This window comes from Anabrus simplex, chromosome 2 (assembly GCF_040414725.1).
Source record: "Anabrus simplex isolate iqAnaSimp1 chromosome 2, ASM4041472v1, whole genome shotgun sequence".
In the NCBI taxonomy this organism is placed as follows: Eukaryota; Metazoa; Arthropoda; class Insecta; order Orthoptera; family Tettigoniidae; genus Anabrus; species Anabrus simplex.
This window is the reverse complement of record NC_090266.1, coordinates 384,869,056-384,894,426: the sequence shown is the minus strand read 5'-3', so window position 1 is coordinate 384,894,426 and position 25,371 is coordinate 384,869,056. Positions and strand designations below refer to the sequence as shown.

The 25,371-nt window shown below is 43.1% G+C and overlaps 1 protein-coding gene across 2 annotated transcripts in view; it reads left to right on the top strand.

Moving 5' to 3' along the window:
* The window catches only part of Fs (Follistatin), an 859,985-nt gene that overhangs the window by 519,013 nt on the left and 315,601 nt on the right, over positions 1-25,371 (top strand). For both annotated transcript variants that reach the window (XM_067140803.2, XM_067140804.2), the window contains one exon: positions 5,924-6,112. In XM_067140803.2, the coding sequence (XP_066996904.1) occupies positions 6,046-6,112 (67 nt within the window). In that variant the 5' untranslated portion in view covers positions 5,924-6,045. The remainder of the gene's footprint in view (positions 1-5,923; positions 6,113-25,371) is intronic.

Genomic DNA, 25,371 nt, shown 5'->3' with positions numbered 1-25,371 from the left:
CAAAGATGTCTGCGGGTTACTGCGTCCCTGGGAAGGATACGGCCTGTTCGAGATCATCCCATGATGTCTGCTCAATGAAGAGGTTGTGTTGGCATAACCTTCATACTAGCACACGGGCCATTGCACAGCAGACGAACATCAGCTGGGCGTCTGTTATGTATGGACTGTATCGCGATTGACCTATCTAAGGCATTTTATAGGGTAGATCATGGGAGATTACTGGCAAAAATGAGTGCAATTGGACTTGACAAAAGAGTGACTGAATGGGCTATGTTTCTAGAAAATAGAACTCAGAGAATTAGAGTATGCGAAGCTTCATCTGTCCCTGTAATAATTGAGAGGGGAATTCCTCAAGGCAGTATTATAGGACCTTTATGTTTTCTTATATATACGAATGATACGTGTAAAGAAGTGGAATCAGAGATAAGACTTTTTGCAGGTGATGTTATTCTGTACAGAGTAGTAAATAAGTTACAAGATTGTGAGCAACTGCAAAATGACCTCGATAGTGTTGTGAGATGGACAGTAGGCAATGGTATGATGATAAACGAGGTTAAAAGTCAGGTTATGAGTTTCACAAGTAGGAAAAGTCCTCTCAATTTTAATTACTGTGTTGATGGGGGTGAAAGTTCCCTTTGAGGATCATTGTAAGTACCTAGGTCTTAATATAAGGAAAAATCTTCATTGGGGGTAATCACATAAATATGATTGTAAATAAAGGGTACAGATCTCTGCACATGGTTATGAGGGTGTTTAGGGGTTGTAGTAAGGATGTAAAGGAGAGGGCATATAAGTCTCTGGTAAGACCCCAACTAGAGTATGGTTCAAGTATATGGGACCCTCACCAGGATTTCTTGATTCAAGAACTGGGAAAAAATCCAAAGAAAAGCAGCTCGATTTGTTCTGGTTGATTTCCGATAAAAGAGTACCGTTACAAAAATGTTGCAAAGTTTCGGCTGGGAATATTTGGGAGAAAGGAGACAAGTTGCTCGACTAAGTGGTATGTTCCGTGCTGTCCGTGGAGAGATGGCGTGGAATGACATCAGTAGACGAATAAGTTTGAGTGGTGTCTTTAAAAGTAGGAAAGATCACAATATGAAGATAAAGTTGGAATTCAAGAGGATAAATTGGGGCAAATATTCGTTTATAGGAAGGGGAATTAGGGATTGGAATAACTTACCAAGGGAGATGTTCAATAAATTTTCAGTTTCTTTACAATCATTTAAGAAAAAGGCTAGGAAAACAACAGATAGAGGATCTGCCACCTGGGCGACTGCCCTAAATGCAGATCAGTATTGATTGATTGATTGATTGATTGATTGATTGATTGATTGATTGATTGATTGATTGATTGATTGATTGATTGATTGATTGATGCGGATATCACATACCCAGCGGTTTCACCCGTATCATCTGCACTTACACCAGGAGCTCCATGGTCATGATTTCGAAGCACGGGTGGCTTTCTGTTAATGGTCCCCTACAGCATGTGGACACTGATCCTGCCTTTTTATCGACCCCTTTTTTTACGTCGCACCGACACAGATAGGTCTTATCACATGTAAAGTTAAGCTAGTAGTAAGCTCAACGTATAGTATTACAAGTACCGGGCGAGTTGGCCGTGCGGTCAGGGGGGCGCAGCTGTGAGCTTGTATCCTGTAGCCCCACTGTCGGCAGCCCTGAAGGTGGTTTTCCGTGGTTTCCCATTTTCATACCAGGCAAATGCTAGGGCTGTACATTAATTAAGGCCACGGCCGCTTCCTTCCCACCCTAGGCCTTTCCTATCCCATCGTCGCCATAAGATCTATCTGTGTCGGTGCAACGTAAAGCAAATTGTAAAAAAATAGTATTATGAGCTATAGTGTTAAGACCTGGAAATACTTAAGTTGTGTGTGATGATACTGGATTTAGAATGTTAAACTTTTAGTATTTCTTGTAATATTTTCTTTTCATGGAATTGCTTTTTGTAGTCTAGTTGTTGTAGTGGTGTTGTTGGATAGTTATGTTTTAACATTATTTTATTATCATTGTAATGTTAAGCTAGTAGTAAGCTCACCCTATAGTGTTGTAAGCCTTAATGTTAAGCACTGGATATACTTAGGAATGTTAAACTAGTAATATTTCTTGTAAAATTTTATTTCCTTGAAATTGCTTGTTCCACTTTTGTTGTTATACTTTTGTTTTGTTAATTATTATGTTAATTATGTTAATTTTATTATCACACCACTGTAAGTGACCATTGCCACCGGGATATTTTCCATTTGCGATGTGTTTGTTAATAATAATAATATTAAATGTAATAAGACCTATCTGTGTCGGGTCGTCGTAAAGCCATTTGTGAAAAAAATAATTTGTCACGACAACGTCCGCTCTTACACTGCCAATTTCGTGAGATATGCCCTTCAGAAATTTGGGTGAGAATATCTTTAATAACCTCACTAGACCCCAGATTTCTCCCCGTGTGATTTTTACATCTTTAAGGAGCTGAAGAAAGACTTTCGTGGACATCGCTTTACATCGGACGACGATGCGTGTTTACTGGGTACAGATCTGGTTCCGTCAACAGCCCACCAGCTGTTTCGAGAATGAGATCGGCGGCCACTTCACCCAGACGGATAAATATCTTAACAGTTCTGGTAATTACTTTTGAGGCACGAAATGTTATAAGTTACTATATATTTGAGTGCCCCTAACACAGGGTGGTCGGAAACGACGTGAACCAAGTATATGAGCGTTAGAGGGTTGGTCATACTGATAAATAACTTGATATCTCACGCCGTTGTCAATTTTTCAGCTGCTCAAGTTAGACTTCTTCACGAGCGAATACAAATGGCCTTTGGGAGGTGGTGCTGCTAAATCTGAAAGTACCGAGCTCGATAGCTGCAGTCGCTTAAGTGCGGCCAGTATCCGGGAGACAGTGGGTTCGAAACCCACTGTCGGCAGCCCTGAAGATGGTTTTCCGCGGTTTCCCATTTTCACACCAGGCAAATGCTGGGGCTGTACCTTAACTAAGGCCACGGACGCTTCCTTCCCATTCCTAGGCCTTTCCAGTCCCATCGTCGCCGTAAGACATATCTGTGTCGGTGCGACGTAAAACAAATAGCAAAAAAAAATCTGAAAGTCCCTTAAGCGCGGCTTGAATGCCACGTCAATAAATCATCATAAAACACAAACACTTCGTGGGTTTGAGCCGGTGTCACCGTTGCGTACTTGTACGATGCGATCCTGCCTATTCGGAACTCCGTATTCAAATCCCTCCCCCGGCGAAGTTTTGTTCTTCGATTGGTCCTCTTAAGCCGCAGCTGATAAAATCACAACTGCGCGACATATCGAATTATTTTTTTCTGTATGACTGCCTCTTGAGCTCTTATACCCAGTTCACGTCCTTTCCAATCATCCTGTATATACAGTATAGTCTGTGGAACCTCACCGCAGTCACAGCAGACTGATTCTGTTCAACCCCGCCTCTGAAAACCAGAAGCAGGTTTTTCCATGCCACATTCCACGTGGTAATGTTTACTGCGGGAACAAGAGGACAGACTGAATCTTGCCAGCTCTGAGGATGCCCGCGGGTTAGATCATGTCCACTCTGTTCGTTATCTGAAGTGGCAGGATATCACTTCCCGAGCAGTTTTTTATACCGGTTTGCAGGATTGATTTCTCTGTTCATAGCGACTGGTAGGGGAGGGTTACGAAAAGATCCGCCGCGAAACTTCGAAGTTACTGTTGTTTCTTTATTTTAGTAGTTTATTCTCAAAGAAATAGAATGTCAGGTAGAGTCATAAATGTGGAGATAATTTAAAAATACATTTCGATAACAGATTATATTAGTTCTCTCATGGTGGCTTGGTGTCATCGTTCACTGTCTAGTCTCTACGATAGGAGCCAATCAATTTGCAAATGTAGTGTGGGGTAAGGTAGTCCAGAGGAATGTTGAAGTGGACTCACTTCTCCCAATGGCGTCTGAACTAACTAAAACTTTTAAATGATATACTGATATCTGACGGGCAGTCATCTATGAAAAAAAGATTATATTAAACGTGTTATACCATTAAGAACATTACGTTCCAGAATTAATCGAAGCACTCTCTGACGTTACCTGAAGCTTCCTCAGATCAAAAGGTGACTACCCATAGAATACTATTTTTCTAACAAAAATCGAATAATTACTCAACGCCTCAGTCCTTAAAGTGGAAACTAGTTTAAAACTTCCAATATTTAATATTCCTTTTGTAGAAGAGATTTGCATTTGAGTTCGCTGAAGGAAATGGACTTATTCAGAACAGGAAGATGGCGAGAAAAGACTGGTGGCAAGCGTTTCTGCAAAGGCGGGGATCTTTGAATGTACCGAGCTAGCTATCTGCATTATACGGTATTCTTACAAGAAACCACAAAAACAACCCGTCCATATATTAGATAAATGTCTTTGTTGGCGTAATTAAGTCCACTAGGCCTTCTCATACACTAAACCATAACATAATTGGTTGAAGAACTTCTTTGTTAACACCGTGTTTTCAGGTCGTTATTTGCAGTTTTATGTATATATATAATTTTTGTGTAAGCCTAAAAGTAAGTGGATTATGTCCGGCTCCATGGCTAAATGGTTAGCGTGCTGGCCTTTGGTCACAGGGGTCCCGGGTTCGATTCCCGGCAGGGTCGCGAATTTTAACCATCATTGGTTAATTTCGCTGGCACAGGGGCTGGGTGTATGTGTCGTCTTCATCATCATTTCATCCTCATCACGACGCGCAGGTCGCCGACGGGCCTCAAATCAAAAGACCTGCACTTGGCGAGCCGAACTTGTCCTCGGACACTCCCGGCACTAAAAGCCATACGCCATTTCATTTCAGTGGATTATCCTGATCAATAATCAGTAGTAAAATGAGACTCACTTGCCCCGCCCTAGTAGACGCCTTTACTCCGTTAGTAGGGGCAACTGAGTCCATGTGATAAATGTTATTGAAGTTATTGTTTCAAGCACACGTATGGTTTATTTACTTCTTTGGATTGTTGAGTAGGTTTAAGAATGTCTTAAGCTACGTTTACTATATTTATTATTAATTTCAAATAATTTTTTCTGGTCGTTTTGCCTTAACTTCACTCACTTGCCCCTCTTTCTCGTATCCTCATGGATCGGGAGTGTTTCGTTCTTGTGCATCTTGACCACAGATAACCAAGTGCCTTCTATCATCTTACAAATAAAGAAACAATTGATAGGTATGTATTCCCGATTCAATTAATTGCCAATGGTATTACGTATGAGTATTCAGAATATGGAGGAAGGATAACCATTTATATGTGATTATGTTATATTTTTAATTAATTGAAGGTAAAATGGTACCTTTCGCGCAGAACTGAATATGAGATTATCATTTTTAGCATGTAAGTTTACAATGAACTTTAACAAGAGCAGCGACAGAACAATCGCTATATAATAAAGTTTAGCAACATTCATACTACCGGGCGAGTTAGCCGTGCGGTTAGGGGCGCACAGCTGTGAGGTTGCATCCGGGAGATCGTGGGTTCGAACCTCACTGTCGGCAGCCCTGAAGATGGTTTTCCGAGTTTTACAACTTTCATGCCAGGCTACGACCGTTTTCTTCCCACATTTAGGCCTTTTCTATACCATCGTCGTCATAAGACCTATCTGTGTCGATGCGACGTAAATCAAATAGTAAAAAAAAGCATTCATATTAAATCGTTGTAAAAACAGAGAGCATGTATTTTGTAATATTTTAGTTCCTATAGAAATATTAAGATAGCCCATTTTTATTCACGTCTTTGAATCGTAAACTTACATGCTCGAGCATTCGAAATTTAGAAATTCTCAGTGTTCTGTTCTATTTTATTCTATTTTACACACCTCTCTTGCGTACTTTACCACAAACAAATTTCCTCCACGCATGTTTTACTTGTGTTACAGGGGGCAACTGCTGGTCCGTCCGCGTACGCAATGGACGCTGTACCGAGCTACTCAGCGAGAAGGTGACAAAGGAGGAATGCTGCGCATCGAACAGCGTTGCGACGGCCTGGAGTACCGAAGACATGGATCCTGGCACGCTCTTCTTCTGGCGAGTGTTAGGCGGAGGAGTTCCATGTTATGCCTGCAAGGGTAGGTAAAGGTCAACTGTTCTTAATTACGAGTATAATCTGTTAATTGTAAGTTAGATAAAATGAACATGGAATTGCATCGTTCCTGCAATTAATTTGAAATATTTATGTAACGAATAATTACACGAGAATTGTACAACTAGCGGCATACGAACATACATTCTCTAGGCATACATTTTTGGTAACTGTTAGTTGTATTCCACTGACTAGCAACATGCATATGTCACTCTCACCCACGTTCCTGGCGCTAGAGCCTATGAAGGGCCCTGGGCTCTGCAATAGCATTCGCCCACTACTTTCGGTTCAGAGGTTTCCTTCTCCAGCCACGGTTCTAGATTTCTTGAGATATTGTCCATCCATCTTGTCCTTGGTCTCCCCGTCTTCGGCGCCCGCCAGGATGTTGGTCAAGGATCATCTTTGTTGCTCAGTCCTGGTCCATCTTTACGATGTGCCCGAGATTCCGAAGTGTCCTCTTTTTGGCCTCTGCGACTATCTCGAGGTCACCATACAGGGCATAGACCTCTTCGTTGGCCCTGATGTGCCACTCGCCTCGATCGTGAACCGCGTCGAAGTCTTCCTCAAGATCTTTCTCTCCCACACCCGTAGAAAGTTCTTGTCGCGCTCGTTTAGGGTCCATGTCACTCATACAGCACAACTGGACGAATTATAACCCGGTACTCGGTGAGTATCAATCTTCTGGACAACGTTGCAGTGTTTAGTAACTTCTGGAAGGCGAAGTAACAGCTGTTCTCAGCTGCCACCCTAGCCTTCATTTCCTCGCTGACCTTGTTGTCCTCGGTCATGAAGGTTCACAGGTACTTAAATTACTCCACTCTGTCGTAGGTGTTACCTGCAAATTCCAAGCCTCTCATGCCGTGAATCTCGCTTTGTCTCAGTTGTTCACCATGTACTTGGTTTTGTCCTTGTTGAACTGCAAGCCCAGATGTTGTGATCCCTCGCTCATGTGCTGCAGAGCTTCCGTCAGGTAGTTCGCATTTCTCTCGAGCAGGACAACATCGTCCGCGAAGGCCAGGTACTGGAAGGTGCTGTTGCAAATGGTACACCCTGGGATCAGTGGTATCACCTTACGTATATCTGATACAAAGCGTTATACCCATTTATTAATATCAAATTGAAGCAATCTGTTGCTTTACAACGTGCATCAAGGTGGTGTTTTGAAGCCCGTCATAACATTTAAAAAGGAAACAGGAAACGGACTGTCCGTGCGGACGAAATGACCGCAGGCCGTTGCGGACTGGGCTAGTCAAATACAATGCGGACAAGTCAAGGCGAACCAGTGTGAAAGCAGTCGTAATCAAGTGCGTACCGACTCATTATTTCTTGAACTGGTGTTATCATTTTGTTGTTTTAATCAAAAGTTCAGCACCCCGTGTGGGTGGGGGACGCAGACGAATAATACACCCGCTGTATTCCCTGACTGTTGTAAGAGGCGACTGAAAGGGGTGGCCATGGGATGATGACATTAGAACCATGAGTCTACTTGTGATCTTTGTAATCGACGTGCCGTGTGTCGTACAGGTGTTCATGACCACGCACTAGATCAATTAATTTCTCCGTATCTTCGGGAGACATTGTTCAGTATTTCCCGTGCGAACTCTGTGAACATTTACCACTGTCCGCCAATCCGCTGCGAACTAGCCTGGTCTGCTGCGGTAGGCCGCCTTCCGTTTGACCAGGATGATGTAATATCGCAGCGTACAGAGTCCGCGCGCACAGTCCGCTTCCTGTTTGACAGAGCCTTATAAAAATCCTCAAAAATGTAGCATAGGAAATGTTGGACAATTATTTGGAAACAATGAGTCTCTTATAACTTTAGGTTTTCTTATGAGAATTGGTCACCAAGTAGATATACGTGCCAGTCTTGAACTGCGATGTACATTATTATTTGAAACGACCACGTAGTTATTTATGGTGATGCTGTGCATAATAAGAATCCTCATAGAAGCACACAGGTGATGGAGTTTGAAAGTTACTATAGTTTAAATGAAATGCAGACTATTAGGAATGTAATACTTGAATATCAGAGAAAAAAGGATATGGAAATCTGAAGTTTCTTATAACCTGACGCAAAGAACCGATGACTAGTGGAATGCCTGCAAGAGTGTATAAGCACGTTGCTAGTCCGACAATGAAATGCAAAGTTATCATATAGGATAGATCAAGAAAATGTAGGCACCAGGTTTATAAGTGGAATAAATTAGATTCGTCATATATCCAAGCTAGGGGCTGCCTGGCCGTGGCGGTAAAGGTGTGCTAGGTTCACCGGGAAGGACGCGTATTTGATTCCCCGTCAGGAGGTCGAAAAATTTTAGGAACGAGATTTCCACTTCCGGAGGTGCACATGGACCTGAGGTTCACTCAGCCTACACCAAAAATGAATACAAGGTTAAAAACCTGGGGGCAAAGGCGGCCGGGCATTGACCTGATCACTCTACTCCACGTAGTGCCGAGGTTACGAATAGTGGAAGCCTTTATTTTCCATTCCTCCCAGGGCTTTCATGGCTTTCTGAAGATAACTTTGATTCATATATCCAAGCTAATTAAGATATCACTCCTTTGTATAGCAGTTGAAGGTGCATGGACGTATGGATCAGTGCGATGGACATTACATGATAGACGAAGCAGCCCATCTGAATCGCAGTATGAGAGTTACCCTTGCATATTTACATAGTGATCAGTGCAGAGAATCGATGCTCGGACACTCAGATAATGGACATGCTCCGTGAAATAAGAACAGCAATGAGCCCAGTGGGATGTCAAATGGTCACCACATCAGGAAAGGGCGACAGCAGATAGGACAGGAAACATTGTTTAAGTTTCATTTTGAAGAAAACGTAACAGAATAGACAATGTGGAATCTTAAAGCATAAAACCGATTACTATTGGAGCGCCTGCAAAGTTATATAAGCATACTGCTAGTCAGTGGAATGAGACTAGCAGTACCAAAATCTCAAGCTCAACAAAAGATACTGTGCCGAAACAGTAGTCACTAAGTTCTAGCGGGAGCTCAGTTCCATGGGATATAACATGGGCCCATGGACCTCAACGCGGCAGCGACGGCGAAAGTGGAGTCCATCAACAAGGTGTGGAGCTGGCGCAAGGGGCAACCGCTCTTGTGCAGGGAGTAAAGGCAGAGGAACCTGCTGCCTTGTAGGAGGTGGAGGGATCCACAAAGGCTATGGGACCACCCAGACAGTACGGAGAGTCATCCCGAGGGCTGCAAGGGGGCAACACCCCCCCCCCCCCCGCTCCAAATATACGGGCACGTTGCTAGTCAATGGAATATGACCCGCAATTACCAAAACTTCGCATGTAGCAGAAGTACATAAGCAGGTTGCCATGGAGGCTAGAGTCAGACAGTCTCCTTAACACAGTCCAGAGACATCATAGAGGAAAATGTCTGAGTCTACACGGACAACTCTCGCTAGCCGCGTCCATATCGCTACGATATGTTTATGTTTCGTAGATATACCCCAAACCCCATGGCAGGGCCTTGGCCTACCAAGTGACCGCTGCTCATACCGAAGGCCTGCAGATTATGAGGTGTCATGTGGTCTGCACGAAGAGTCATCTCGGCCGTTATTCTTGGTTTTCTAGACCGGGGAGTCTAATCTCACTGTAATTGTAATCACGTAGGATGAGTGGACCTCGAACCAGCCCTCAGATCCAGGTAAAGAATCCCTGACCTGGCCGGGAATCGAACCTGGAGCCTCCGGGTAAGAGGCAGGCACGCTACCCTACACCGCGGGGCCGGCGTTTCGTAGATCTAGGGAAGGGATATGTCAGAGTACTAAGGGGGAAGATGTTAGCCTTAATGGGGCTTTGTGGGATTAACGGTAGATTATTCAAATCAATCAAAGGCATTTATGGTGACAATTGGTCTGCAGTGAGAACTTATGGTAGAAAGAGTTCTTGGTTCAAGGTACTTACAGGGGTTGGACAAGGCTGCAAACTTTCACCTTTGTTGTTGATAGTTTATAAGGCGTGATCAAAACGTTTCCGTTTGAGGGCGTTGCTGCAGCGGACATGCACCGTAGCGCTACTCCGATGCGGGTATATAAGCACTGATATATAGGCAGAGGGATTAGTGTGGTAGTCGTGTCGTGCCGCGGCCGGTCAGTAAGGTAGTTATAAGGGGGGCGCTCACATGTGGATAGGTTTCCCGCTCATGTGAGCGTCGACATAGTAGAATTAGTTTATTTTTATTTTCGGTCCACATGGTAGATTTAGTTCATATTTTTCTTTTCTTTTCTCTTTGTAAGGGGAACATGTATTTGGGCCGAAAGCCTGTAATGTTCTTCAATAAATATCAATATTGCGTCGTGCCGCGGTGCGTGCGTTAAATGCGGCCACGTGAACTATGACGACGTTATTACCAAATGCGTCCAAATAGGACCAAAGTGCTGTTATTCTGTTCTTGGCTGCCGAAGGACAAACAGCGGTGGACATCCATCAGAGAATGAAGACTTTGTATGGGGCAGTATGTCTGTCGAAAATCACTGCTGTGGAATGGTGCATCAAGTTCCGTGCGGGTCGCGTTTCGACACAAGACGCCAACTCATGTGGGAGACACTCGAGCACCCACCCTACAGTCCTGATCTCTCCCCATGCTATTATCACGCATTCGGTCAACTCAAAAAGGCCTTAAAGGGTTGACGCTTTCTGCCGAACGCCGTTACCGACTTCTTCATGCAGAAGGACATGGTATTTTAAAACTCGAGGATCTTCAACCTGGTGCGTCGGTGGCATGAGTGCTGGAATGCTCTCGACGATTTTGCCTGATTGGCATCCCGACTCAGGACTGTATGGCAGTCGAACGGAAACATTTTGTTCGCCTCTTATACATGGATCATCTGCTGAGACTGAGAGGTATTAAGTGGCAAAGTGAGAGTCAGTTAGGTGAAAATGTAGCAAGCAGTTTGATCTATGTTGACGACTTGGTCGTAATGTGCCGATAGCCTGCAGTTTAACATCATGGTACTTGAAAATAGGCGCAATGAATATGTTATGAAACTTAGCTTTTCCACGACTAAATTGATGTCGTTGGGTAAGAAATCCAAGACAATTGAATGTCAGTTAGGAGATACAAAGCTGGAACAGGTAGATAATTTAAATAACTGAGGATGTGTGTTCTCGCAGGATGGTAGTAGACTATAGTGAGATTGAATCAAGGTGCAGTAAAGCTAATGCAGTGAGCTGGCATTTGCGCTTTAACAGCATTTGTAAGAAGGAAGTCAGCTCCCGGACGAAACTATCTTTACATCGATGTGTTTTCAGACCAACTTTGCTTTATGGGAGAGGAAGCTGGGTAGACTCAGGATATCTTATATATAAGTTAGAAGTAACAGACATGAAAGTAGCAAGAATGATTCCTGGTACAAACAGGTGGAAGTAATGGCAGGAGAGTACTCGGAATGAGGAATTTATTTATTTATTTATTTATTTATTTATTTATTTATTTATTTATTTATTTATTTATTTATTTATAGCCAAAGTTAGGTCTACTGTAGTGTTTGCTCCTTCAAGACAGTTCTGTTGTAGCTATTACACAACCTCTAAATTGGTGAATTGTCGTGAGAGGTAGTGTCGGGGTTTTCCACAATACTGTAAATATTTTTGTGGAGGAATTTAGCATCACACATTTTTCTAACGTCTTTCAGCCCAATTATTATCATATTCTGTAACAGCTGATTGTATCACACCATAAAAGGATAAACAGCATTTATTTCATAGTATAAACATGTTACGAAACGCCTCTGTACAATTTCAATTAACCTGGTAGATTTTTCACACCTCGGGCTCCACACTACGTTCGCAGACTCTAGATTTACTCTTACATGTGTGTTGTAGATGCGCAATAGCTATTCCCCCCTTTTATGTCTCTAGTGGGATCTAATAGTCATTTGCTTACAGTATCTCACGAAGTCGCCGCGAGTGTGGACTGTTATGTCTTTAGCGGGATCTGATACTAATTTTATTACAGTAACTCACGAAGTCGCCGCGAGAGGGCACTGATATGTATCTTTTTTTTTTTTTTTTTGCTAGGGGCTTTACGTCGCACCGACACAGATAGGTCTTATGGCGACGATGGGGTAGGAAAGGCCTAGGATTTGGAAGGAAGCGGCCGTGGCCTTAATTAAGGTACAGCCCCAGCATTTGCCTGGTGTGAAAATGGGAAACCACGGAAAACCATTTTCAGGGCTGCCGATAGTGGGATTCGAACCTACTATCTCCCGGATGCAAGCTCACAGCGATATGTATCTAGCGGGATCTGATAGTCATTTGCTTACAGTAACTCACAAAAGTCGACACGAGAGTGCACTGTTATCTCTCTAGTGGGATATTTGTTTGTAGTAACTCACGAAGACGCTACAAAATCCCCCTGATATGTCTCCGCTCCCCCCGCACTCAGTAACTCACCAAGTCGCCACCAGAGAAAAGTGAGGCACACTACCGCATGACCATGCTATAAAGTCCGGAGCAGACGAATGATCCCTGTCAGTCTTCCCGCGAGGGAAGGCGGCCATGCCTGACTGAGAAACTGGCAATATTTTTGGTCGAGGACCGGGAGGTTGTCCTCTGGGAATGAGCAATCTCTCACTCTCACCCTTCCCCTATTTTTGTTAGTGGGCTGAGAAATAGCCCCAGGGAGGGAGGAGAGGACACCCTCCCAAAAACCAAAGCCTCGGTCCCTAACCTAACACAACGAAGTTAGGTTTAGCGTCCGTTGTTCCAGAATAGCTTAAGACGTCATCGTGATGTCATAACCTTACCGACGTGAGCTTAGGCCTGCTCATGTAGGTAAGATTTGACATCCCAATGACGTAATTGACCTGACGCCATTGACTAGGAGTCAATGACCTTGCCTGCACCAAAAACGCTGACTCAGCAAAAATTCAAATTTCCCGCCAAAAGCGTGGGAAAATGCTATCGTATAACCCATTGTTTTAGAATATGCACAGCTCACACTACTGCTGATTTTTTAGTAGACGCACATTGTAATGCATTTAGTGAATTCCCCCGATCAGTTTCCCTCTGGCGCTTTTCTAATTTAATGGATTGCACTTCTCGTAACTTGCTTAAAAGTGCAAGTACATTACTTACCGAATACGATTTTTTTTAGAGACGCATTCCTTACCGATCCAGCAACTGTTCTTTCCATCAACACCGGCGCACTTCCCGTGATACCAGTTTTTGCATTCACCACATTGGACTCTTCCGACTTCCCCAGCTCTTTCTTACACTCCGCACACGTAATCAAGTTGAGGTGAGAGCCCCTGTATTTATTTTGGAAGTTTACCCCGCCTCAGAACTTTTCACTTGATTATTAGTCCATACAACTATTTTCTTAAACGTTACTGTTTGCTATTATTGCCCAACTTCCAATACACTAGGTTATATATACAAATTATCAGGAGATCAACCTTCGCGTTCTACTCACTCTGCCGCCATAAAGGATTAGTTAGGAATGAACTCGATGGATGAAGCTGTACGCATAAACCGGCTTCGGTGGTGGGGTCATATGAGGAGAATGGAGGAGGATAGGTTATCTTGGAAAATAATGGACTATGTTATGGTGGATAAGAGAAGTAAAGGAAGACGAACACGACAATGGTTAGACTCAGTTTTTAACGATTTAAATATAAGAGCTATAGAACTAAACGAGGCCACAGAGCAAGTTACAAATAGAGGATGGTGGCGGAGGTTAGTAAATTCACAGTGGCATACAAACTGAACGCTGAAGGACTTAACAGTCTATAAAGAAGATGTATGTATTATGTATGTATGTATGTAAAATGTCACCTTTCATAGTAATGCTGACGGTTTTTTTAACGTTGTTCTTCACAAAATATTTACTACCACAGAATTTGAAGTTACTTCTAAAAATTCGAGATTTTGAAAGAGATTATTTTAAAAAACGTCCCGACTTACTTAATCCCTAGGTGGATCATAGGGCTTCAACGAAATTTCTCCACAGTGTTCTATCTACTGACAACGCTTTCACGTCTCTACAGGTCTTGTTGACTTCAGCTATATCCTTGTCTGTGGTTCTCTTCCAGGCGATCTTCGGTCTGCCTTATCTGCGACTACCTTGCGGATTTGAGTTCAATGCCTGCCTTGCGATATTTTCTTTTGGTCTTCTCAGGGTGTAGCCGATCCACCTACATTTTCTTCTCATTATCTGTTGCTGTATGGGATTCGCCTTATGGCCTTCCAAAGATCTTTGTCTGAGATGGTCTTTGGTCAATATATTCTCATAATGTTCCTCAAGTGACGATTTATAAAAAAATAAAAGAAATACTTTTAGTTAACATTTTTGTCAATAATTGGTAAAATTAAATTTCTCTCTAACCTGTGCTTATAATTAATATAAGATTTCATCAATACAAATTGGAAGGTTTTGTACCAACATTTATTACAAAATTGTAAGTTAGTGCTTAATCAAGGTACATTCCCAGCATTGCCTGGTGTGAAAATCACGAACGAACTGAAAATCTTCTTTAATGCATCCGGCGGAGGAGTTCGAACCCACCGCCTCACGAACTACGTACCAATGGAAAATGTTCATATTTTTGGAATACTTTGACCTACATTTTGTCAGTTATTCCTAGATACAAATCTGGAAGCAATGGATTATACAGATCGATTTACATAAGTACAACAATGGCTAATGATAACTGAATTTCTCGCTCAATGGCGTACATTTTACTATTATTATTAAATGAGTTTGGATATGATACTGCTTCAAAAGAGGGCACTTGAATCTGAGCAAATGTATGTTGACTCATGTGTTACATATGTGTTGAATGCTATTAAAGGTCCAAATTCGTCTTGAAAGTAATCCGAATTACTTTGGTTTAATCATTCTATTTACCAACCAAACTTGAGTGAAGGCAGCTGAACTGCACCACTGTACTGGAATAAAGGAATAACATACACAGGGAAGTGATAGCTTAGCAACTATCCCTCAAAATTATTTAAATACTGTATTTTTCCACGAGTTATCCTTTTCATAAATTGTAAATAACCTTCGCTGTTCTGTGAGCGGGAAATTTTAGCTTCACCCATGTTACTCACGTCAGAAGAACGTTATGTACCATAACCCTTTCGGGATTAATTTGTAATTCTGTTCACTTTTCCTAACTGATGATATAAATACGTAAGATATGTAACCTGAAATGTTATGACACTAATTTATTTGTACTTCATTCGGAGTACAAAATTTGAACACTGCGAGGCATAAAATTAAAAAGAAATTTTCATTTTAATGGAAGCTACAACTCACAATAGGTCAACGTACATTTATTTTTCTTGCTCTGGCATATTTCGGAATGGTTTTATTTAATTTAATTTTTCTCGTAAATTTGCAAAGCGTGGTACAGGTAATGCAAGTCACTTTTGACGTCTTTTCCTTTCCAGTAGTAAATCAGTACCAATATCTGCGTCATTTTTTCAGTTTTAGCTGGCACATGCCTACCTATATTCACTAGCCTAAAACGATTAGGAACAGCAAGAATTCCACTCTGTATGCAACAGAAATCCCCTTCGTTTCTTTAACGTATAGACCACGGTAAGTTGTCGAGCTAAATATTATTAATAATGTTATTGGCTTTAGGCCCACTAACTACTTTTACGGTTTTCGGAGACGCCGAGGTGCCGGAATTCAGTTCATCAGGAGTTATTTTAGGTGCCAGTAAATCTACCGACAGAGGACTGACGTAATTGAGCACCTTTAAATACCACCGGACTGAGCCAGGATCGAACCTGCCAAGTTGGGGTCGGAAGGCCAGCACCTCAACCGTCTGAGCCACTCATCCCGGCAGAGCTAAATGAAGTCGGTATATGATCATTTTAATCATTTCGAATTATTGTGCATGAGTATGTCTAATCCAATCCAAACCAAACATCATAGCGCAAATGCCCCGAAGGTCCGTGGCCTGCCAAGCGACCGCTGCTCAGCCCGAAGCCTGCAGATTATGAGGTGTCGTGTGGTCAACACGACGAATGCTCTCGGCCGTTTTTCTTGGCAATGTAGACCGGCGTCGCCATCTCACCGCCAGTTAGCTGCGCTATTGTGATCGCGTAGGCTGAGTGGACCTCGAACCAGCCCTTAGATTCAGATAAAAATCCCTGACATGGCCGGGAATCGAATCTGGGGCACCCGGTTAAGAGGAGGGCGCGCTACCCCCTACACCACTGGCCGGCCGAGTAATGTCTAATATACTTTGTAAATAACATGTATTTACTAGGCTTATATTGTTATTCATTGATTCTCATTTCCATATATCACAGAATGAATTCAGACACTGTGACGGCATCACCCACCCAATGACAGTGACACTTGGAATACTTCCAGAGCAGCTGACGAGAGAAAAATTATTCCTTTCACATTTTCCAAAGTCTTCACCAGATGGCTGCATAAAGCTATACTGGAAATTATTACCGCCCAGTATCCATGAGAAGAACTGACATGCTTGTTCAAATTGTAGCACTTAGATACCGGAATTTCTGAGACTGGTTTGGGAATACTTGAATAGGGACTTGTAAATTAGTACCCAATGTAGCCTGCAGCGTGCTAGTACGCAGGCTTGAACTTTCTCCTTATTGTCTCAATACGTAAAAGGAAGTGTTATGTAAGGTACTCACACTACCATGCCCAAAAGAACAGTTTTTCTTCATTGTGGGGTGGGATTGGTATTGGCCATGCAGTCAGCAATTTTTTTTTCTTTTTTTTTTTTTTTGCTAGTTGTTTTACGTCGCACCGACACAGATAGGTCTTACGGCGACGAGAGCAAGTTGTTAACAACCTGCCAATACTCAAAGAAAAGCACTATTGTTATGGCCGAGAACCTCTTCTGACGTATTGACTGATTGCCTACCAAACTGAAATTAGGAGTATAAAAGTCTGTCTGTCAGGTCAACAGTCCAGAGGCTGGTTAGATCCTCAAATAGCACCACCAAAGGTGTTATAAGGAAACCCCAAAAACCAATGGCAGCACCAAAATGAGGCGTACTAGGGAAGATGAGGAGTGAGGTAGTTTGCCATTGCTTTCCTCACTGGGTCAGAAAGTACTATTGCAGCACGACTGACCCTGTGAGCAGCACCTTTCATAACACTCAGATGCACTAGTTGTGCTCTGACTGTCATTACTCAGCACTACCCATACCCCAGCAGCTTCCATATTGTCACAGCCATGGATGTTGACTGGGACTTCGGTGGAAGCTACACTTTACTCTGGCCTGTGCCAAGCGATGGATGCAAAAGTACTGTATCCATCAAGAAATGACAGCAGGCAGAGTATAAAAGTATAAAAGTAAGACCTAAAAATGGAGTGCCTAAAACGATGTGGGGGAAGTTGCAAGACAATAACTGTCGTAATAGCTTCTTGGATGTAGATCGACAATTTATCTCGTCTATCCTAGAGCAAGGAAATTACGACTGAGAACAGGTTGTAGATCGAATCAAGGAGGCTCAAGGGAACCTGCTCTGGCGATCGTCAGGTAGGGTGAAAGTAAACAAAGAGACCTGGAGGTGGTAGCCTGAAGTACAGGATAAAATCAAAGCCAGAAATGAGGCAAATAAAAGATGGGATACAGTTAGATGGGATGTGTACCGTAACCCAGAGAGCCCGAAGAGCTTTGGAGTTAGCAAAACATAGCCCTTATTCGAATATACATATGTGAAATTGTAAGTAAGTGAACTCGTGTCCTCATCCCGTGGTAGTGCAGCTATTTTCAGGCACAACCCAAAATGAGGTGAGCTGTATGTACCATTTCAACCACATACCAGCCCTCCTGTCATTCTAAAATTTCTGGCAATATCGGGAATTGAACCCGGGCCCCCGAGGAAGGCAGCTAATAACACTAACCGTTACGCTACGGAGGCGAACGTTTGTACTTGTAAACAGAGGAGTAACAGAAGAAGATATTCGAAATCACGAAACAGAGAAGAGAAGGTACAAGGAATTTGTACCAATCAAAATAGATAAGGGACGAATATGGTGAACTTCTGACTAAGGAACTGGACATTATACAAAGATAGATGGAATATTTACAGAAACTTGATGAACGAAGAATTTAAGAGGACAGATCGAACAGTTATGCTAGAACTGAAAAATCCTTCGAACTTAATGGATCAAACTAAAATAACTCGAGCACTATCGAAAATAAAGAACGGAGAACCTGTTGGCTTTACAATGTACCCATCGAAGTGTGGAATATCTTAGACAGTATAGGAGTACATTTCCTTGAAAGTTAATGCAAACACAGTGGATGTGAGATGAATTGGGAGAAAGGAGACGAGGTACACGACTAACAGTAAGCCATATGTTTTGGGCTGTCACTGGAGAGATGGCATGGAATGACATTTGCGGACGAATAAGCCTTAGTTGAGTTTTCAAAACTAGGAAAGATCATAATATGGAGGTAAAGTTGTAATTGAAGAGGACTATTTGGGACAAATATTCGTTCATAGGAAGAGGAATAATTTATCAAGGTAAGTGCTCGATAAATTTCCAACTGCTTTGAAATCATCATCATCATCATCTGTTTACCCTCCAGGTTCGGTTTTTCCCTCGGACTCAGCGAGGGATCCCAACTCTACCGCCTCAAGGGCAGTGTCCTGGAGCTTCAGACTCTTGGTCGTGGGATACAACTGGGGAGAATGACCAGTACCTCGCCCAGGCGGCCTCACCTGCTATGCTGAACAGGGGCCTTGTGGAGGGATGGGAAGATCGGATGGGATAGGCAAGGAAGAGGGAAGGAAGCGGCCGTGGCCTTAAGTTAGGTACCATCCCGGCATTCGCCTGGAGGAGAAGTGGGAAACCACGGAAAACCACTTCGAGGATGGCTGAGGTGGGAATCGAACCCACCTCTACTCAGTTGACCTCCCGAGGCTGAGTGGACCCCGTTCCAGCCCTCGTACCATTTTTCAAATTTCGTGGCAGAGCCGGGAATCGAACCCGGACCTCCGGGGGTGGCAGCTAATCACGCTAACCACTACACCACAGAGGCGGACTGCTTTCAAATAATTTAAGAAATGACTGGGTAGACAAGTGATAGGGTATCTGCCACCTGGGTGATAGCCCTAAATGCAGATCACTTGTAAATAAATAAAATATAAATGGCGAAGGAGTGTGCTAGTTCCCATCTGCAAAAATAAGGGAGATGTTGCCTCATGCAATAGCTGCAGAGGGATCAAGTTGATCAGCCACACAATGAAATTGTTCCAGTGGGTCCTCGAGAGAATTATCAGGACTGAAGTTGTGATAAGTGAAGAACAATTCGGATTCATGCCTGGAGGAGGAATGACAGACATCACCTTTGCCCTGAGTCAGCTGGTGGAATGTTACCGTGAAAGACAGAAATTGTTCCACTATGTGTTCGTCGACTTGGAAAAATCATACGATAATGTTCCACGACAGGAGATATGAAACTGGTTGCGGGATAAAGTAGTGCCAGAGAAGTACACCAAGAAAGTCTAAGATATGTACACTAATAGCCGTGCACCTGAAAGATGGGAGACTTGAGAATCAAAATGTTTCAGAGTTGAAATCCGACTTGATCAGCGTTCATCACTTTGTTCACTACACTTTTCCATCCTTATGGACTCAATATCTGAAAGGATCAGATCAAAAGCCCCTTCGATTATGCTGCATGCCGGCATTGTATTGTGTGTTGAATAATCTGGAGAATTGAAATGTCACCGTAAAAATAGTGGCCTGCACTGGACAGCAGAGGTATGAGACTGAGTAGGACAAAAACTGAATATATGCTGTGTGTAGAACTGGAATGGTACTTCTCCGAGGGAAAGCTGTGTCATTGGCAGAAGCCTTCAGGTATCTCATTTCAGTGGTGCAAAAAGGTAGTGAAACAGGAGTTGGGATCAGCAGAAGAGTCGAGTCCAGCCTGGCTGGTATGAATCGAAAGCGGCTAGGGGAGTCCTGTGCGACAAGACGATATTAACAATTTCAAGGGTTTTATTTACAACATATGGTTTGGAAACAGTGCCAATGACAAAAACCTCCGAAAGAAAGCTTGAGGTGGTAGAAATAAAAATGCTGCGATGGGCATGTAGACAGTCAAGGAAGGTTTGAGTCAGAAATGAAACTGTACGGGACTAGGTAAGTTGACCACCGTTAAGGACAGGAGCCAGGAGTCAAGACTAAATAAATTAGCTGCCTGAGGAGATCGACTACCTCGCATCGAGTAGGGGTATGTCAGTCGCCTTGACAGAGAATACTGCAGTTTATTCGAAACGTCAGTGAACTGTACATAAGGTACATAAAACAATATCACGGTTCAACCCAGAAGAAATATACATATAAGACGTGTACCTTTACTTGACTCTAAATCCTGTTACCGCAAGTAAACGACAGCTGGAGAGTTACGTGATCTTAAACGCAGACATAAATCTTTACGTACATTTACGTGACCCTAAACCTCATTGTCACAAGTTATGCCATCTGTAGTTTGCGCAAGCTGACTTGCTAAGACTAAATCGGTGGGTTCTATCCCGGTTCAGTTCGGTTGTATATCAAGATGTTCAAATGTGCCAACCCGCGTCCTTAAGTGTATTAATTAAACCTTGGTATAAGCCATAGTACCTATAGGATTATAAACCTTGGGTTTATAGTCTTATGTGACTTCCAACAGAGAGTGTGACGACCATCTTCGTAGCGTAGTTTGTCAGGTGTTCATCTTTTATGCCCAACGTTGCAGGAACGAATCTTGGTGCAGTCGATTGCCATTTAAGGGTATGCATACGCGAGAGACCCGTATCAGTTAGTTAAGGAACATTATTTCAGGTGAACTTCAATATCGGACCGGTGACCTAGATGTTAAACCCCTTTTAACAACAAGCAACATCATCATCAATGAACCTCCATAGCAGTTTAGGAGACTTTTTTAACACATGGCATTATTTCATTACCGGTACTCAGTATTCTGAGCATGTGTTACAGGATCCACCGTTTAGATCAGAGGTGCTCAGCTGTGCGCCCGCTGAGGCTATCCCAGTGCGGCCGGACTGGCCTGACGTAAATGCATGCAGCTTACGTAGCAAGCATGCCTGACAGCGAAACGAGAGAGCGAACTCACTTGAGAGGGATGTGGAGCGGTGACGTTCGATTGTGACTACGAAGTGGAATGTTGACTGCAATACCGTACAGTATTAAAAAATCTTTATAATGGCCAGAAAGCCTACCTTTTCAAGATATTACGGTTTGATTTATACAGCGCTCGATGTAGTCAGTTTTATTTTCTTATATTTACACAATCAAAGAAAACTGGCACCTTATAATTTTTTGTGTTACAGTTTACACCGATACAGGGTTTAAGCGTAAAAGCTACGATTTGCAATTCCTTGGATGTAAATGAGAACATTTCCATTTTTGAAATGTAAAATTCCTGTTATTCATTCAGCAAAACGTAATATATTTACATAATTCAACAAGTTTACTGCTTGAATTTGCACAGTGTTGTGTGACTCACTATACACTGAATTTCTGAAAGTAGTATTTAAATATTATCATGAGCCCGCCTGGTGGCCATGGTAGTTAAGGCCTTGAAGTCTAAACGGCCTGACACCGTTGTTAGACGGTCCGAGTCCCGTTGGTCGAAAAAATGTTCACCATCAGAATGTTGGCCGGCAGGGTAAGGGAGGTGGTGGTATACGATTTCTAATCACTACGTTGCGTGCCAAAAGCCTGGATTAAATTCCAAACCTCTCCGCAGTGCTCATATGGAGTGAGGACATATGACGCTGTTGATGGCGATTCGTCCATCCGATGGGGACATTAAGCCTTGAGCAGACTCCTTGGTGCTATTCGACAGGAGTAGGCTTAGTACCGGCACCGGGTTTCACCCTCTCCCTTCCTACTGTCATATATCTCGTAATTCATTTCATCTCATTAACTCCTCTGATGAGGTTGACGTCATGAAGGGCATCTGGTCATTAAAATCCCCTACCTCACCTCATCTCACCTCATACCCGACCCCGTAGACAAACAAACAAGTATCTAAATATTATCAGGCGTCCGATGACAATAGCTAGCCTCTCAATGGAGAAGGAGTTTCATCACTAGTGAGGAAATAGATATTTACCATCCAGAATCAAAATAAACAAATAAATAAATCTATCTACCAAATAAATGTACAGTATGCCTTCACATAAATAATCAAACTGATAACTGATGTTATTCCCGGTAAGCATGATTGGATTTTCGGTGAGTTTATCAGATAATTTAAATCCAAGCAACCACAAGCCACAGCTTATCCACCTTAACGTATAATAGAGGTGTTTCTAAAGTAACCTCTTAAATATAATAGTGAATACTGTAATTCATTACGTACGGTACAAAGATTTTTGAGTTTGTAGGCCAAACTCCGGTCAGAATACACAAACGGCAATGAGCATCAATAACTTATTCCTTACATCGTAAAATGATTGCCCTCTTTCATTATCTTTTTGCCTCCATTTCAAACTCGGGTATCGCCGCAGTGATCGAGAATGACTGGGAGAACTTCAACCAACCTTCACGGCCTGTGATGAAACCACATCATCACTGTGATTGAATAGCATGCGCTCATCGCCTGCCTGCCCGCCCGCTTAGAGTGCTGGGTGCCCGCGGGACGTAATGCCCAGCGTGAGCACCACTGCTCTAGACCTTGTGTTAATCCCACTATCCCAGCTCAACCGACTCAAGGGGCAGGATCCTGGACCTCGAGACTTTGTGCGGGGGGGGGGGGGGGGAATTGGGCGGATAGACAAGAAAGAGGGATGGAAGCGGTCGTGGCCTTAAAGTTAGGTACCAACCAGGCATTTGCCTGGGGGAGAAGTGGGGAATCACTCCGAGGATGGCTGAGGTGGGAATCAAAACCCCTCTACTCAGTTGACCTCCCGAGGCTGAGTGTACCCCGTTCCAGTCCTCGTACTACTTTCCAAATTTCGTGGCAGAGCCGGAAATCGAACCCGGGCCCCTGGGGGGAGTAGTGGCAACTAATCACACTAACCACTATACCACAGTGGCGGACTAGTGTTTTCTTGCTCTAAATATTATTAGTATTAGCCACGTCAAGTGTAGTTTTCAGTGTACGTTAACTGTTGAGATAGCACATGAGACCCACAGTTTTACATGTAATGTGAACCACAGGGTCATGCATTTCCTTATCCATGCATTGAACCAAGGCCTTCATGAATAGCCGTTAGCGACATTGTGACCTACCTATGATACCCGCAAGAAATTCTCCCATTAGGCTGAACACAGTTGACTGTATTCACAAACTTATAATAATAAGGAGCTGCCGTAAGTAGGAACTCGAATGGTAGCCACACCTTACAAGACTACGCAGAGAAAGTTTGCTGGCCAGCCACTAGAAAAATTGTAAACTCATTGATCGGATAAATCACAAGAACATTTCATCACTAATTTATGACATAGGCCTAGTATTCCTATGACTGTAACATAATCTGGCCGTAAACATCCAGTGAAAGAAGTGATAGAACATTTTTCAAATTCCGCAAGCGCGCTTTCTTTACTTCAGGTACAAAATAATGAGGTCACATGGAAGTACACGTGGATCATTTATACCATGTGCATACAGCAAAACGCACTGTATGGCTCCGTGGCTAGCTGGTTAGCGTGCTAGCCGGTGGTCCAAGAAGTTCCGGGCGCGATTCCAGGCCGTGTCCGGGGATTTAACCTTCATTGGTTAATTCCTCTAGCTTCGTATTATCATTACCATTTGACTACTCAACACTTCCCAATATTTGTACTATAGTAATGTCCTTTTAAGGGCCCGGCTCCATGGCTAAATGGTTACCGTGCTGGCTTTTGGTCACAGGTGTCCCGGGTTCGATTCCAGGCAGGGCCGGGATTTTAACCATCCTTGGTTAATTTTGCTGGCACGGCGATGGGTGTATGTGTCGTCTTCATCATCATTTCATCCTCATCACGACGCGCAGGTTGCCTACGGGAGTCAAATCAAAAGACCTGCACCTGGCGAGCCGAACATGTCCTCGGACACTCCCGGCACTAAAAGCCATACGCCATTTCATTTCATTTTTTCCTTTTAAGGGAATAGAACTGAAACATATCCTCTTCGGTCCTGAACTTGTTTTTTCATTCAATATGATTTTGCTAAAATAACTAAAAATATTATTTCTTTCTTCTTTCTTTCTTTCTTAATCCATTTACCCTCCTGGATTGATTTTTCTCTCGGACTCAGCGAGTAATCCAACGTCTACCGCTTCAAGAGCAGTGTCCTGGAGCGTGAGACTTTGGGTCGAGGGATACAACTGGGAAGGAAGACCAGTACCTCGCCGATGGCGCCTCACCTGCTATGCTGAACAGGGCGTTTGTGAGGGGATGGGACGATCGGAGGGATAGACAAGGAAGTGGGAAAGAAGCGGCCGTGGCCCTAAGTTAGGGGTACCATTCCGTCATTTGACTTGGAGGAGTAGTGGGAACCACGGAAAACCACTTCTAGGATCTCTCAGGTGGGAAACGAATCCCGTCTACTCAGTTGATCTTCCGAGGCTGAGTAGACCCCGTTCCATGCCTCGTACCACCTTTCAAATTTCGGGGCAGAGCCGGGAATCGAACTCGAACAAATACGAAAAGTCCTCTCAGTTTTAGTTACTGCGTTTACGGGGTGAAAGTTCCTTATGGGGATCACTGGAAGTACCTAGGTGTTAACATAAGGAAAGATCTTCATTGGGGTAATCACATACATGGGATTGTAAATAAAGGGTACAGATCTCTGCACATGGTTATGAGGATGTTTAGGTGTTGTAGTAAGGATGTAAAAGAGAGGGCATACAAGTTTCTATTAAGACCCCAACTAGAGTATGGTTCCAGTGTATGGGACCCTCACCAGCATTACTTGATTCAAGAACTGAAAAAAATCCAAAGAAAAGCAGCTCGATTTGTTCTGGGTGATTTCCGACAAAAGAATAGCGTTACAAAAATGTTGCTAAGTTTGGGATGGGAAGACTTGGGAAAAAGAAGACGAGATGCTCGACTAAGTGGTATTCCGAACTGTCAATGGAGAGATGGCGTGGAATGACATTAGTAGACGAATAAGTCTGAGTGGTGTCTTTAAAAGTAGGAAAGATCACATAATGAAGATAAAGTTGAAATTCAAGAGGACAAATTAGGACAAATATTCGTTTGTATGAAGCGGAGTTAGGGATTGGGATAACTTACCAAATGAGATGTCCAATACATTTCCAATTTC